The following is a 17,649-nucleotide window of genomic DNA, read 5'->3' on the forward strand; positions in this document are numbered from 1 at the left end:
AATTGAAGGCAAAATACAACTACCTCTCTTCCTTAATTGCTTCTCAACTAAGGGCCTCTCTTCCCTTCATCTCTAATCCCCTATAAGCAGGCTTCTACTTCAATAACCAACTCCAAGGGACACTACGCAGCCCTTATCTTATTTGACTCCCTGCAGCCCAACACCCTCACAATTCTCTCATCTGGGAAGGGTCTCACTGAATGAATCTGTTTCAACCTTCTTTTGGTCCTTCTGCTTCCTCTCTGATGCCTCCTCTTCATTCTGGTTTGCTGGTTTCTCCCCTTTTCCTTACCTTGTATAAATGATGATGGTACCCAAATTCCATTATCAGGCCCCTTTTTCCTGCTCTCTAGTTACTCTTCCTAATTTCATTCACATCTACTCAACAACTACCCATACACCAGTGATGCCAAGATACAAATGTATATAACTTCTATTTCTTTCACTCCCCAGTGCTTACCATCTTCAACTGGCTGTCACAAAAATATTCTCAATGTCACCACATTCAAAACTTGGTAAAATATTTCATCCTACTTCTATCCTGCTAGCTCCTCCTATACTCCTTTACTATGATAAGGGGCTGTGCCAGCTACCCAGTCTGTCAAACCCATTTCCTCTTCTTAACCCTGATTATACTGATGTAACCCTGGCTGGTCTCCTAACACTAATCCTTCTCCTCTCTCAGTAAATCTCCACAACACCATGAAGTTACACTTTTACAGTAGTAATTTAAGTACTTTTGGTCAGGACAGTGAAACAAGTTCATGTGAAACCCCCTTCTCTCCCATTCCAACTGCAAATATATAACAGTGATAGAAAAAATACAAATTTTCAAAAGGCCACCCACAGAAAAGTAGTTAAAGATGTTATGATTGCAAAACATTTAACAGGGAGTGACGGCTAAAGTCAAATGTCCTATGTGGTCTAGGATCAGAAACAAGATGTGTTAGCTGGAAATTAAATTCTGGTATGGAAATAAGGACTGAAAACACCCCATTCCAGACAGGGGACTGAAATCAGTCTTTCCACTTAAAAAAGGGGGCTCATATAGCACCTCTTCTCCAAAAAAAAAAAAAAAAAAAAAAAAGTTTAAAAATACTGTGGCCACTGTCTGGAGCTGCTTGCCAGAGTCACAAGAAAGAACAGAGACAACTCCAAACCAAGAACAAGGCTAAGCCAAACTGGCTAAGAAAAGGGGCCTATAAAATCTTGGCAGGATGAGGCACAAATTACTAATATGATACCTGCTGTTGAATTGGGATCAGCAAGTGAACTATCTGCCCAACTATGGGAAGGAAGTGGAAGTTGGGGAAAGCAAAAACAAAACAACAAAAACAATAAACCTGCATTCAAGATGATTTTGAAATTAAATTTTCAAAGCATATAAAATATCAGAGAATTAGATAATTTTGTCTCAAGAAAGTAGAAATGACAGAGTAATATGAAAAGGACTTTGAAATTATTAGTATATGTAACAGGCTTTTAAAAAAAGAAAAGTAGCATCCACTTAAAAAAAGGTAAAGAAATTAGAATTGGTAGCTATAAATCAAGTTTAGAAGAGAAGAATATGAAAACAAATAAATTGTAAATCCTAGAAACAAAATATATAGTTTTGGGAATTAAAATCAGGCAATGATGAGGAATTTATTCAGAACTTAGCATAAAGTAATGCAGAGATAGAAATGTCAAAGAGAAGACAGATGTCAAAAAGGTAACTTCAGGAGCTCCATCAAGCCCACAAAGTCACGATGGGAAATGCCTCACAAAAGCCACCAGAGCGGCGGCCCTGTTGAGATCACCACCAATAATTAGTTCTTCCCATGTGGGGTCCCTGTAGATGGGGGAGAAAAAAAAAGTACCCTCACATTATGGGAAGAGATATATAAAGATTCTCCACATTCAAGGTTCCCATGGCCAAAGGCACTGTCATTCCAGACTAGTCAAGAGGCCTTGGTGGCCAAGTTGCACATCTTAAAGGTATATAATAGGGACAGAAGTGAGGTGAGTGAGGACAACCACTAACTAGCAGTGGAAAACAACTTAAGATTGCTTTTGGCCAGGGATGGAGAAAGGGCTCAAAGGAACTGTGATACAGGACCAGTATCCTTCAACCATAAAAGCCCAGAAAGAAAGAAGTGATGATGGGTAGCTGGTGGCAATATAAATACAACACCTTAGACACACAGTGCAACAAGAGAAGAGGGATTTGGTTAGATGATCACTCTCATCAGAGAGTCACTCAAGTTTATCATTCTGGCAGCCTACTGAACTGGAACACTAACACATGCTTACCTAATTCCCTCAATCCACCATGCAAAAATAACCACACAGAGGTGCAGCAAAAATTATCATAACTATGAAGGATTACTAGGAGTCTTTATGCAATTCTATCTGTGCTTGCCCACTGAAAATAAAAATTCAATGGGCAAGCACAGATCTGGCAACACATCTCAAAACAGATGGGAGGAAAAGATTTCCAAGTATAGGACTGATTCATGTGATAGTCCCATTCACTCATGAAATCATAGCTGACCAAAGTCAAGATCAGCGCTTTTCACACTTGAATGAGCACCTGGGGACCTTGTTAAAATGCAGATTCTGATTCAGTCGATCTGGGATGAAGCCCAGGATTCTTTATTTTCAATAAGCTTCCAGGTGATGCCAACACTGCTAGTCTTCAGACTAAATTATAATAGCTAGAATATCCAGGGCATGATGGTAAAGGTATCAAGTCTAGATCTCCTGCCATAAGCTGTCTGGATTACCACTGTAGGCAACAAAGTACCACGAAGCTACAAGGAATCCAGCAGAATTTAGACAGTAACCTTGCCATCCCAAGTCAGCAACTGTAACCAGTTTGAAATAGCACTGGAGTGTGTCAAAACTAGAAAACAACTCTTTAGGGAGCTCTGAAAAATAGGATCCATGTCACATCATGGCCAACACTCTAGCTGGCCACAAAGGTTGGCCTGAATTGTTCCCTGGCAAAGAAAATCCCAAGAATTACCTGAGTACAAGCTTCCATCCAAGATTTTAATAAACTGATAAGCAATAATTAAGAACTCAGTACTACAAAGAGAATGGGAAGGGACCTAGTAGCAGAAGAGGTTTCAACAAATTATGAAAAAAAAAAAAATGGAAGAGAAGACAAGAAGCCAACTGCTTAGCACAACTCCAGGAACAGAATTAGGACCTTGATTACTCAACACTAACGTGGAACCTGACAGTCAATAAGCCCAGCTACAAACACCATGTTCCCAATTAGATTTCTTATTCCTGGGGAAAGACAAGAGAATTAGAGGACTGGAGGAAAAAGACCTGACAGGTAAAACAAAACTGACCTCCTAATAAACAGAAATTATTAAAGGAACAAATAATTTAAAAACAAAAATAATTATCTTTAGAGAGACCCAAGTTTTGTATCCATAAAACAGTAAGTATGAAAAAGCAATAAAAAACACTCTTGGAAATTAAACATAACTTTTAAAACAAAAAAAAATTCAACAGAAGGTTGAAAAAACAGATTTATCAAAACTCATGGAAAAAAATTAAAGATGGGAAACCTGATAAAATTAACAGGAGGTCTTAATGACAATAGGGAGTTTCATTAAAAAAATAGAAATTATCAAAGTGATAATGGATGGAAGTTTAAAACCTGGGGCTGAGAAAGAAATGAGCCTTCAGATTCAAAAGATCCACATCAAGTGCTCAGCACAATAAACAAATAATAAAAGACACACAGACACATCCTTGTAAGGATGAAGGACAGATCCTAAGAACTTTCAAAGAGAAGAAAACGTACCATCTAGAAAAAAAGAAATGGGTACTTTGGGGGACCAAGGCGGGTGGATTCTGAGGTCAGGAGTTCAAGACCAGCCTGATCAACATGGTGAAACTCTGCTAAAAATACAAAAACCAGTCAGGTGTGGTGGTGCTCACCTACAATCCTAGCTACTCAGGAGACTGAGGCGGCAGGACAATCACTTGAACCTGGGAGGCGGAGGGTGCAGTGAGCCAAGATTGCTCCACTGCACTCCAGCCTGGGTGACAGAGCAAGAGTCTGTCTCGAGAAAAACAAACAAACAAAAAAAGAAGTGGAATGCATTGTTTACCGTTAGTAAAAATGGACAGTAAAAAAATACTCAAGATCTCAAAAATTAGTTTCAATCAACAAGTCTGTGTCGGCCAGACTATCAACAAGAGAAAGTGCAATATGAAATCATTCTCAGGCATGAAAATTTTTAGTTATTTTTAAAATGTGTTTGTTTTGAGACAGGATCTCTTTCTGGCCGAGGCTGGAGTACAGTGGCAAGATCTTGGCTCACTGGAACCTCTGCCTCCCAGGTTCAAGCGATTCTCCCGCCTCAGCCTCCCAAGTAGCTGGGATTACATGCACCTGCCACCATACCTGGCTAATTTTTGTATTTTTAGTAGAGATGGGGTTTTGCCATGTTTTGGCCAGGGCGGTCTCAAACTCCTGACCTCAGGTGATCCCCCCGCCTTGGCTTCCCAAACTGCTGGGATTACAGGTGTGAGTCATCACACCGGGCTAATTTTTGTATTTTTGTTTTAGAGACAGGGTCTTACTATGTTGCCCAGGCTGGTCTTGAGCTTCTGGCCTCAACCGCCTCAGCCTCCCAAAGTATTGGGACAGGTGTGACCCACCAGGCCCAGCCACAGACATGAAAAATTACCTCTCGTGTCCCCTCTTTCTGTGGAAGTTACTTAAAGATATGCCTCAGAAAAATGAGTATGGGGCCAGATCCAGTGGCTCACACCTGTAATCCTAGCACTTTGGGAGGTCGGAGTGAGTGGATCACTTGAGGTCAGGAGTTTGAGACCAGCCTGGCCAACATGGTAAGATCCCACCTCTATTAAAAATACAAAACTTAGCCAGGTGTTGTGGCTGTAGTCCCAGCTACTCAGGAGGCTGAGGCAGGAGAATCCTTTGAACCTCAGAGGCGGAAGCTGCAGTATGCAAAGACTGCACCACTGCACTTCAGCCTGGGTGACAAAGCGAGACTCCATCTCAAAAACAAAACAAAACAAAAAAAAAAAGAAAAATGAGTATGAGTGCCAAAAAAGAGGAAGGCATGACATACCAATAATGGAACCAACCATCATTCCTATTAAAAGAAATCTGAAGATGAGAGTTGTGCAGAAGACCTAAGATATGATCCAAGTAAGAAATAAGTGGGGTCTAAGAACAATGAGTTCAAAAATATGTAATGAAATGGATTACCAACTACAGCTAGGATGACTAAAGAGTTGGATTTTATTGCTAACATGATGAAGAAAACTTTTTCATTAAAAAAAACTTTTGAAAATCCCAGAAAAAGCGGAAAACTATGTAAGATAGTCTATTTATAAAGCAAAGAAAAACATGATAAATTTTGAGCAACTGATGGGAATACAAGAACAGAGATTCCATGGCCGGGCGCGGTGGCTCAAGCCTGTAATCCCAGCACTTTGGGAGGCCGAGACGGGTGGATCACGAGGTCAGGAGATCGAGACCATCCTGGCTAACATGGTGAAACCCCGTCTCTACTAAAAAATACAAAAAACTAGCCGGGTGAGGTGGCGGGCGCCTGTAGTCCCAGCTACTCGGGAAGCTGAGGCAGGAGAATGGCGTGAACCCGGGAGGCGGAGCTTGCAGTGAGCTGAGATCGGCCACTGCACTCCAGCCTGGGCCACAGAGCGAGACTCTGTCTCAAAAAAAAAAAAAAAAAGAACAGAGATTCCATTTAATCAGGGTTCTAGGAATATTATCATTTATACGGCATAAGAGATATAACACTGGATCTTTTTTTTTTGAGGCGGAGTCTCGCTTTGTCGCCCAGGCTGGAGTGCTGTGGCGCCATCTCGGCTCACTGCAAGCTCCGCCTCCCAGGTTCATGCCATTCTCCTGCCTCAGCCTCCTGAGTAGCTGGGACTACAGGCCCCTGCCGCCACGCCCGGCTAATTTTTTTTGTATTTTTAGTAGAGACAAGACCACCATGTTAGCCAGGATGGTCTCGATCTCCTGACCTCGTGATCCGCCCGCCGAGGTAAAATGTAGTCCTACTATAATACTGGGCTTTTAACGAAGATTGTTTTATAGTCCATACAAGTTTTCAACTTTTAGAATCAATCTTCAGACAAAAGATAGAACACTTAAAAAATGGCTACATAAGAAAATACGAGGCTAGGTGTGGTGGCTCACGCATATAATCCCAGCACTTTGGGAGGTCATGTAGGCAGATCACCCGAGGTCAGGGGATCGAGACCAGCCTGGGCAACATAGTGAAACGCTGTCTCCACTAAAAATACAAAAATTAGCTGGGTGTGGTGGCATACCCCTGTAATTCTAACTACTAGGGAGGTTGAGGCATGAGAATCACTTGAACCCAGGAGATGGAGGCTGCAGTGGGCTGAGATCCCACCATTGCACTCCAGCCTGGGTGACACAATGAGAGTCTGTCTCAAAAAAAAAAAAAAAAATTACACATATATAAAAATATATATTATATATAATTAAACTTGATAATATAAAACTATTGCTGATACGATTCAAAGAGGAAGGAGTAAGAAAAGAAGTTTGAGTTAAGAACGTCATCCAGTATTAGGGAGTAAAAAAGTACTGTCTAAACTGATAGATCAAGAAAAAGTTTAAGTACATATGTGGAATGGGAAAGGGGGAGAAAAACGGTTCTTTTTTTGAGATGGAATCTCACTCTGTCACCCAGGCTGGAGTGCAATGGCACAATCTCGGCTCACTGCAACCTCTGCCTCCTGGGTTCAAGTGATTATCCTGCCTTAGCCTCCCGAGTAGCTGGGATTACAGGCATGTGCCACCACACGGGGCTAATTTTTGTATTTTTATTAGAGACAGGGTCTCACCATGTTGGCCAGGCTGGTCTTGAAGTCCTGACCTCAGGTGATCTGATCCCCTGGACTTCCAAAGTGTTGGAATTACAGGCGTGAGTCACCATGCCTAGTCAACTATTTTTCTTTTATAGTAGAAAGTAAACAGAAAAGATTCTAAATTGAACTTTTTTTGAAAATCATTGTAAGCAACAAACAAGATAAAAAGGGAAAGAGGTTTAACATAAGCTCTGTATTGTCTCTTTTACCTTACATACACATTTGATTAAAATGTTAAAAGACTAACCTCTTTCTACTGCAACTGCCCCAAAGGGAAATATGTGAACAGCTTCGTAAGTAAATCAGAATTATCAGAGAACATTTTTGCAGTATACCTGAGATTCTTCACAGTGGTACTGAAAGGATTCCATATTGTTCATAACAGCAGTCCCCAGAACTGACATGAGAGCCATCTTGTGATCTGATACTCTGGTTTTCTGCCAAATAACTGCCTAGGGACAAAAATGATACAGATAACTTTTAAAACAATTTAGATTTACTGAACTCAAGAAGTCAGTATTTTATTCCTATATTTGGCATTCATCCTCAGCTTAAAATTTCAGTATCACTTAGAAGAGATTCATGAGCTGTGAGGTCTGACAAAAGAAACTCTGGTTCTGAATTTTAGAAGCTATATATGTTGCAGTGTACAATCTATTTAACTTCCCTTTACCTTGGTTTTCTCCTCTTTACAAGATTTCTCAGAGTTGTTGGAAGATAAAAAATCCATATGTAGACAAGCACATATGCCTGTGCCTGGCATAAAACGGTTTCATTAAATATTGATTCTCTCTCTACTTCTAATCCTCACATTCAAAATATAGACTTTCGTGTATATTTAAAAACAAATTGCTGCTTCAAATAAGGTATTACTATTTTACTGAGGATGATGGGCTATGTTATAGGATTTGTATAAACAGTCAACAGGTATAAAAATTTTGGAAAAACCATTCTTAATTAAATCACAATTTAAAATTACCTTTGTACCTTTTAAATAGAGAATTCGCAAAATGTTAACTGAATCTCATAAACATAAAAGCTGAATCATGAGGTTGGAATTTTTTCACTGCAAGTATGCTGGAGATGAGAGAGAAACAATAGGTTGGTTGCAGTGACTCACACCTGTAATCCCAGCACTTTGGGAGGCTGAGGTGGGCGGATCACTTGAGGTCAGGAGTTCGAGACCAGCCTGGCCAATATGGAGAAACCCTGTCTCCACTAAAAATACAAAAAAGCATCTGGGCGTGGTGGCATGCCCCTATAATCCCAGCTACGTGGGAGGCTGAGGCAGGACAATCATTTGAACTGGGGAGGCAGAGGTTGCAGCGAGGCGAGATCACGTCACTGCCCTCCAGCCTGGGTGACAGAACGCACCTCTGTCTTAAAAAATAAAATAAGAATATATATACACACACACACACACACACACACACACATATATACGTAATACTTTGTATCTGAAAAATGTGAGCCCTTCTAAATTATCAGGCCCAGAGAGGCATTAAAATGAGAGTAATTTTCCCCTTGAGCTAAGTATTTATTGAAAACTGCTTGCTATTGCCACAAGTAGCCACTGACCTAACAATGCCACACCAGATACCATACATAACCCATACCCTATAGCTCAACGATGTACAGCTAACTACTAATCAAAATTCCTGACAAACAACTCTATCAACTCACTCGTTTCCCTTTTTGCTTTTAAAAACCTGCTTATAACAAAAGCCTAATGGAGCACACCCCAAGATAATTTGGAAGTGTGTCTGAGGCAGCTGTCTTCAACGCTGGTCCAAATAAACTCTCTATATTAATTCTGCTTCAGCTTCTTCCTTTTAGGTCAACATGGGGTAGATTTTAAGAGAATCATGGTCCAGAGAGACTAGACCAAGGTTTGGCTTTGAAGTACATAATCGGATTTGACATACTGCAATTTCTTCAGTTAAACAAGGTCCAATTACAGTCAAATCCCATCATCAGTACAGGTAGAATTCAAAGAATTCACTTAGCAATTCCTAAGTCTGGAGGAAACTGTGCAAAGGGCTTGGGAGAAAACATCAATATCAACATTAAAGGGGCAGGCAGAGGAAGAAGAGGAACCTAAAAGGAGTGGTCACAGAGGCAGAAAGAGCAGCAGCAAAGTGCGGTACACAGAATAAGGATGTTTTTGAAGAAAGTAGTCATCATATGTTTCCAATGTTGAGCGAGTATGATAGGAACAGACGTGGTTGGCTAAATGGCAATCAAGAGTGTGAGAGAAGTTCTAGAGAAGTAAATGGAACCAATTTGGATAGTGACTATGGGAAGGATACGAAAAAAAAGAACTTTTCTGAAACAAGTGTTTCAGAAAGTCTGGCTGGGAAATGCAAGCAGACAGGGAAATAACTGGAAGCAGGAATAGGACACATTTGACCAGGAAACTGAAGGGGAAGAATGGGTACACTAGCAAGTAGGTTTGGAGACTCAGTGGCTGGAGGCTGAGAAAGTTTCCCTTTGTTCTAAAATGCAGAAAGGAGGTCTTTTGTTGAAAGCAAAATGACAGTGATTTAAATATTTGAAGATTATGGAGGAGGTATAAAATAGCAGAATTGTATTACTCAGTTTCATTAGCTTGGTTCACTGAAAAAAGGTTTCAGAGGCAGGTGGATCACTTGAGGTCAGGAGTTCAAGACCAGCTGGCCAGCATGGTGAAACCCCATCTCTACTAAAAATAAAAAAATCAGCCAGACGTGGTGGCGGGCACCCATAATCCCAGGTCCTCAGGAGGCTAAGCAGGAGAATCACTTGAACCCAGGAGGCGGAGGTTGCAGTGAGCTGAGATCGTACTACTGCACTCCAACGTGGGCAACAGAGAGAGAGAGAGACTCTGTCTCAGTGATCGTATTCCTCCAACTCAGAGACTCTCAACTTTTACGAATGACATGCAAAACTGAAAGTTCACATTCAAAAAATATTCCAATAGGTGACCTGAGGACTACGTGTAATTAATTCCTAGTATACTAGCTATCATGCTACAGCTTTCTCTTCCTCTTGCAAAAGTTCAGTGGAATGCAAGTCAGTGAAAGTGACATTGACAGGATTATTCCCTTATTTTGTTTGTTTGTTTGTTTTTTAAAATAAACCATTTGCAAACTTTGGTACTTTACTAGTATTAATACACCGCGGCTGAGAATTATCGGGCTGTGTTAACAGAACCACCACTCTGGTAGGAGGAAAACAGAAAACAGGGACAGACTAAAGGATACAAAATGGGCTTGATGACTGACTCTATGTGGAGAGGGAATAAAAAGAGAAGAATCACGAATGCCTCCCAGATTTCTGATCTGGGAAACTGGAATGGTGGTAGTAACACTCAACAAGATAAGAAACTCACAAGAGCAGGATTGGTGGCAGGAGATGATGAGTTCAGCTTGTTCAGTGTTGATTGTTGAATCTCTGGTACCAAGAACAGTACCAGACACCTAGTAAAGCCCACTAAATACTTGTTAAAGGAATGAGCAAATAAACACATTTTTTTTTCCCTAGGAAAAAGTAACCCCAGTAGAGTTGAAAACTAGCTCTTTGTTTTTAAAGATAAGGCTGCTAGTTGTCATACCACCATACCTGTTACAATTACACTTTTTGTCTACTACTTGACTTAAGGAAATCCAAACCAATCTTTCCTTTTCTTTCTTTTTAATATAACAGTTTAAGGTATAATTCATACACTCTACAATTCACCCATTTTAAATTTACAATTCAATGGTTTTTGGATGATTTACAGAGCTGTGCAACCAACAGCATGATTTAATCTTTGAACAATTTTATCAGTCCAAAAAGAAATCCTATATCCATCATCAGTGACTCCTATCCCTTTGCAATCACTAATCTAGCTTCTCTCTCTATAAAATTTGCCCACTTAGGATATTTCATATAAATGGAATCATACAATATATGGGCTTTGACTGGCTTCTTTCACTTAGCATAACCTTTTCAAGTTTATTTATATCAATACTTCACTCCTTTTAAATGGCTGAATAATATTCCATTGTAGATAATACATTTGAATTATCCTTTCATGAGTTGATGGGCGTTTGAGTTGTTTCTACTTTTTGGCTTTTATAACTGATGCTGCCATAAACATGCATGTTCATGTTTTTGTGTTGGCATATGTTTTCATTTCTCTTGGGTATAGACCTATGAGTGGAACTGCTGGGTCACCTGGTAGCTCCATGTTTTTTGAAGAACTGCCAGACTGTAATCTTTGCGTGCACACGCACTCTAGAAAGGCAAACTACTGGCTTCTGCTATTATGGCTCTAGTTTTAAGCCAGCCAACAGCTAATAATTTAAGGAACAATGTTCAAAATAAAAGTAAGTAGATAAGGTTCTGAATAATCTGCATTATAGGAAATGAAATGTCCCCTGCTTCATACTTTCCACATCAGAAGTTCCTTATGACAAAGAATGGCTGAACCATAAAAACTTATTCACAAGGCCAAGGTGGGAGGATCACTTGAGGTCCAAAGTTCAACACCAGCCTGGGCAACATAGTGTGACCCTGTTTCTATAAAAAAAATTTAAAAATTAGCTGGGCATGGTGGCACACACCTGTAGTCCCAGCTACTCAGGAGGCTGAGGTGGGAGTGGCTCACCCTGCACTCCAGCTTGGGTGACAGAGCGAGACCCCCCAAAAATGAAAAAAAAAATCTTATTCACAAAAAGTGTACCTCTTTAAAGGAATGCTAACTCTCTGATATTGACATTTTTAAAATAAAGCATTCAAGGAAATATTTCAAAAAACCAATGTTTTAAAATTCCTGCACTGAATATAGCTAAAAAGCCTGCGGTATTACTAATGTAAACATCATCTTGTTTATTTTAGTTTATATTAGAGTGATGCCTTAGATACAGATATAAATCTTAGCTGCTGATTAATGCAAGGATGCTATTTCACTGCCTGACCTGCTGAATAGTTAGTATACAGAACCACAGAAAGATCACTTCAGGAAATGGGTCCTAGAAAAAGCTGTGAAACATGAGAACCATGCAATGTGATTTTACTTTAAAGTAAACACGCTAGGAGTCTGGGAGCATTATTTCACACTAGGCAATTATTGCATCAGATCAAGGGGCTAATTTAAGAGCATTTTCTAAACTAGTTACACTTGGGCTAGTAATAAATGATAGTGGTCTGCCAACAAATAAAATCTTCTCATTGGGCAACTAAGATTCATTTTCAAAACAGGATCCATCATTAAAACACTAAACTATAAAATATGATGAATAAAAACTGGGAATACTGGGAATCCAGAATACAGTTTTCAGTTTGCTTTCTCTACCGTTTCATCAATTCTATGTTATTTTCAAAAACAGAGATTTTCTTTTCACTTCCTGAAGGTTTTTGTAAATCTTGTCCTTAGGCCGAAAGCTTAACATGTGCTAAAAATACACACAAACCTCCATATGTTTTCTATCTAGGTCACACAAAGTTGGAGCACCTGGATGTGCCAACTAAGAATCTGACTCTAGTCAGTATGATGACAGTGCAAAAACACCTCAATCAAAAATATATTATTACATGGACACCATCTTAGGTTTGAAGTTAGCCAAATATATCTTGCCCCTAATTCCTACCTCACTGACATACGCTACTTGAAGAAAATGAAGTTAGATGAGAATATTCAATATTTAATTAGTAAACTTCAATTGTTTGTAAAGGCAATTTGTGATAAAGAGAAATGTAGGCTGCACACAGATGATGCATAATTAAGTGAATAGTACAATGCTAAAACTGCTTGAGCAAAGTCAACTCCTTCTAAATAAAGAGGATACATTATTGGCCTAGACTGCAACCAAAATTCTTGCAAACTGTAGGCACAGATGTACTAAACTCCTGTTTGGATTTTTTTTTTTTTTTTTTTCACCAAACAAGAAGCAGCACCAATGAATTTTGTTGTTGTTTTGTTTGGTTTGCTTTTTTTTTTTTCGAGACAGGGTCTTATTCTGTCACCCAGACTAGAGTACAGTGGTGTGATCATAGTTGACAGCAGCCTCAGCCTCCTGGACTCAAGGATTCTCCTGCCTCAGCCTCCCGAGTAGCTGGGACTACAGGTGCACACCACCACGCCCAGGTAATTTTGTTGTATGTTTTGAAGAGATAGGGTTTCACCATGTTGCTTAAGCTTGTGTTGAACTCCTGGGCTCAAGCAATCCTCCCACCTTGGGCTCCCAAAGTGCTAAGATTACAGGTGTGAGCCACCATACTCAGCCAAATTTCTTAAGTACCATAAGTTTACTTCTAAGCTCTTACAAGTTACTATAACTAGATCTATATCTATTACTATTTACTCCTGTGTATGTACTTGCACTGACTCTGACTCCAAAAAGGACAGAGGCACAAACACAATATTAAAAAGGTTTTTTTTTCCCACATTGGCAACACAGGAACAATATGAGCTATAGCATCTTACCACTAAGACACTGCTAAATGTTTTGAATTCAGTATAAAATTATAGATTATTCCATCACAATATCAATACCATTGTTAAAAGAACAAACCACATTCTACTGACATAATAAACATTAATATGAATTGATTATTGCTAAACAGCCTCAAACTTTCAAAAATGATTCTGTCTTGGTAAAATTTATGCAGTACAATTGATTCTAAAATCTCTTACTTTTACTCTTATTTAATTTTATATTCTTTTTTGAAAGAACATGCATAATTATTTTTCCTGAAGGTTGCAAAGAAATTAACAGACATTTTACCTACAGAAGGGGCAGTTTACAGGAGCTAGGCAGATGAAAGATGAAGATAAGAATAATTTTTTCATTCTACCTTTTCATACATTTTTGGGTTTTCAACCATGTAAAGGTAGGATCTTTTAAAAAATTAAATAATAAGCTGGGCATGTTGGCTCAGGCCTGTAATTCCAGCACTTTAGGAGGCTGAGGCAGGAGTTCAAGACCAGCCTGGGCAACACAGTGAGACCTTGTCTCTACAAAAAATAAAAAAATTAGCCAGGTATGGTGGCATGCACCTATGTTCCTTGCTACTCAGAATGCTGAGGTAAGAGGGTCACTTGAGCCCAGGAATTTGAGGCTGAAGTGAGCTATGATCATGCCCCTGCACTCAAGCCTGGGCAACAGAGCGAGACCCTGTCTCTAAAAATAAAATGAAGTAGAATAAAACATTAAATAAAAATGTAAAGGCATAAAGTTAATCTTTGCCTAACTTTCAAAAGGGATATTGTTGAGACTCATTTCTTTGCAGTCTTTAAAAACAAGAAAGATTATTTCCAATTGGTAATCAAATCTTATTTACATCAGAAATATTTTTCTTGCCTAGATCCTCTTCTCCATTCCTTGTGTAACTTCCCAGAAAATGCAATCAGTTTCCACATTCTTAACAATGATGAAACATAATTTAGTCCATCCTCCAACTGCCGTGAGAATTATCTTATTTTGTTAGTCTCCTACTGAAATGTCTCATTTAGTTCCCTTTTGGTCACTTCAACAAGAAGTACACATTCCCATGTAAGCTACACAAGGTCCTTCAGAATCTGGCTCCAAGCAACCCTTCTAGCCTCATCTCATTTCTTAGACCAGCTTTCTCTGACCTCTGATGACTCCCTGACATTGCATATGCTGTTCTCCCTGCTCTGAGTACCTCTGCCCGCGTAGTCTTTCCAAAGAACCAGTCTTAAGGCCACTTCCCCTAATAATCCTTTTTGAATCTAATCAGATTTTAACAATATTCACATTAATAACAATAGCAATTAACCTTTACTGAGTACTTATGGAGCAGGCACTGTGCTGTGAATGCTTTGTTTCATTTAAAAAACTTACTCTGTAAGGTAGGTACTATTATTACACTTTAAAGAGACAAAGAAATTGAAGCCTAGACATGTAATGTAAACCAGTTAGTGGCAATATGTAAGGTCAGAACTTGAAACTATGCTCCAGAGTCTATTTTATTGATATGTAGTTAAGTAAGTTCTTCCTAAGGATGAAAGGAAGACTGTGGTGGTCTCTGAAAGTTCTGTAATTTTCTTCCTCAAAAGTAAAAATCTTGAAGATCTGACACACTTTCTATAACAAATAAAGGAAAAAAAGATTAATTAGAAATTATTCTCATCCATCAAGACAAGTCTCCCACATAGTGCTGCTACATGTATGGTTTCTTTCAGCAGGGAAGTGGGGGCGGGGGTTCCGATTTTAAAAAGAATCATATCTTTACAACATTTAAAACCTAATGAAAAAGCATCAGTTGGTATATATGAAATATTTAATTACTCAAATGAAAATAAATTTACCTTTTTTTTTTTTTTTTTTGAGACAGAGTCTCACTCTGTCGCCAGGCTGGAGTGCAATGGTGTGATCTCGGCTCACTGCAATCTCTGCCTCCCAGGTTCAAGCGATTCTCCTGCCTTAGCTCCCTGAGTAGCTGGGACTACAGGTGTGTGCCACCATGCCCAGTTAATTTTTGTATTATTAGTAGAGACAGGGTTTCACCATGTTGGCCAGGATGGTCTCGATCTCTTGACCTCATGATCCACCTGCCTTGGCCTCCCAAAGTGCTGGGATTACAGGCGTAAGCCACTGTGCCAGGCCATAAATTTACTTCTTATATTAACTATATTTAATTAATTAAAAGCAAATTTGTTTCTTATACTAGCTGGCTCAAGCTTTAACTTAAATATAGGTCACTGCAACTACAAGAAAAGGTCAACACTATTCTATGAGAAGCAAATCAAAAGTAAGTTTACTCAGATTTCACATAGAAAAAGAAGAAGAAAAAAGTTAATGTGTGTTTTTAGATGTTGGAGATGAATTTTAAAACCATACTTTTTAGAACTCTCTTGGCCCACTTACTACATTAAAATGTGTAACATTCTTTCTGTTTTCAAGAACAAAGCTGGCAGAGGGAGATGGCTGGTCTTGACACTAGTAATAATATTCAGGAGCTGTTCAATACAGTAGTATCCATTTTTGTATTTTATTATTTAAAACACATAAAATGTTTTAGGACTAGGAGACTACTATTTAAGTAACAAATATTTCAATAACTGGCCTTCTAAAGTTCACTACCTACCTTTCAAACAGCACTAAAGTTAGGTAAATACGACAGTATTTGAAATTCTCTTCTCTGCCGCTGTATTATCTGTACTTCTTAATACTGTTTAAAGAAAACCTGACCAGGTGTGGTGGCTCACGCTGTCAGGAGATCAAGACCATCTTGGCTAACACGGTGAAACCCTGTCTCTACTAAAAATACAAAAAATTAGCTGGGCGTGGTGGCACGCACCTGTAGTCCCAGCCACTCGTGAGGCTGAAGCAGGAGAATCACTTGAATCCGGGAGGTGGGGGCTGCAGTGAGCCGAGACTGTGCCACTGCACTCCAAGCCTGGGCGACAGAGCAAGACTCCATCTCAATTAAAAAAAAAAAAAGAAAATCCTTCAGGTCAGCCTTGCTGATCAGTTCTTCAGTCTTTGAACCCTGAGGCAACTGCTCATTTCTAACATATTTCACTTTATGGAAAAGGTTACTTACAAATCAAGCTGCTATTGCTTTGTAACAACATAGTAATATTTGATTTCAGCCTTTACTCTCTATTTTCATTTAATAGGACACCTTATAGATTACATTCTGGTTTTCATTCAAAATGAAGCCCTCCCAATCATCTCTTCTGCATTACAACTCCATCCTCTACATGATTTTTAAGTTGTTCTCCTTCATATTAAGACCAAACATACAGACACTGAGCTTATAACACTCCCATTAGCTGGCTCCCTGGTACCTATCCAGTGTTACTTCCCTTCCTATACACCCTATTTTGTTCGGGCAAAGATCTCAACAGTGTGGTTCTTTATTCTACTTCTGGGTCTTTTTCCCCCCTAAAACAAGCAACAAGTTTTAAGAGTAACAAATAACATCCACTGGGAGGCCGAGGTGGGAGGATCATTTGCAGTCAGGAGTTCGAGACCAGCCTGGTCAACGTGGTGAAACTCCATCTCTACTAAAAATACTAAAATTAGCTGGAAATTGCTTGAACCTGGGAGATGGAGGTTGCAGTGAGTTGAGATGGTGCCACTGCACTCCAGCCTGGGCAACAGAGCAAGATTCTGTCTTAAACAAAATTTTTTTTAATTTAAAAAATAAATAATACCCAGCCTAGAGTTGATTAGTTTTTCTCTCTGAATTAACTAGTTAACAACTCTCTACTGGTGCAGTAACAATTTCACTTTAAAAGTTTTGTTTCTATAAGCTTCTTTTGGGAGTAAAATCAAAATTATGTCAGTATAATTCATGAAGGCAATACATTATAGGAGCAACTCAGATGGTGTGCATTCAGGGTTTGAAAAAGGATGTAGTATTATCATTTCCTTAGGAATATAAGTTAAATAAATCAGTTATCATCAAACCTCTTCTGGTCCTTTTCTACTCACAGCTAGTCCCATTGATTCTTCCCCATAATAGCTATAAAAGAAAATAGACATTTTGTGCTTTTCACACCTAATGTGTTTGTCTGCATTCAGGCCCTTAGAGCATACAATTTATAGCAGCTTCCTAAATGTTTATGGTCTCCCTAGCTCCTCCCCGTAGAGTACTGCCAAACTGACTCTCAAAGGTAGCAGCAACTTCTTGATCATGTCAGTTCCCTACTTAAAAGCTTTTAATGGCTTCCAGTTTTCTCATTTTAAAAGTTTAAATTATCTTGCTGGATTTTTATCTTCCTCTATTCTCTCATATTAAATACCAACT

The 17,649-nt window shown here is 39.1% G+C and overlaps 1 protein-coding gene across 10 annotated transcripts in view; it reads right to left on the minus strand.

Annotated features, from left to right (window-relative positions):
- The window catches only part of PMS1 (PMS1 homolog 1, mismatch repair system component), a 90,300-nt gene that overhangs the window by 25,664 nt on the left and 46,987 nt on the right, over window positions 1-17,649 (minus strand). For 9 of the 10 annotated variants that reach the window (XR_004441660.1, XM_033230870.1, XM_033230864.1 and 6 more), the window contains one exon: window positions 7,239-7,355. The exons of the other annotated variant lie outside the window; for it this stretch is intronic. Coding sequence is in view for 8 of the 9 variants with exons in the window: in XM_033230870.1 (XP_033086761.1) it covers window positions 7,239-7,355 (117 nt within the window). In the remaining variant the exon portion in view is untranslated. The remainder of the gene's footprint in view (window positions 1-7,238; window positions 7,356-17,649) is intronic. 10 annotated transcript variants of the gene reach the window in all.

This window comes from Trachypithecus francoisi, unplaced genomic scaffold (assembly GCF_009764315.1).
Source record: "Trachypithecus francoisi isolate TF-2019V2 unplaced genomic scaffold, Tfra_2.0 Lachesis_group13, whole genome shotgun sequence".
NCBI classification, from domain to species: domain Eukaryota; kingdom Metazoa; phylum Chordata; class Mammalia; order Primates; family Cercopithecidae; genus Trachypithecus; species Trachypithecus francoisi.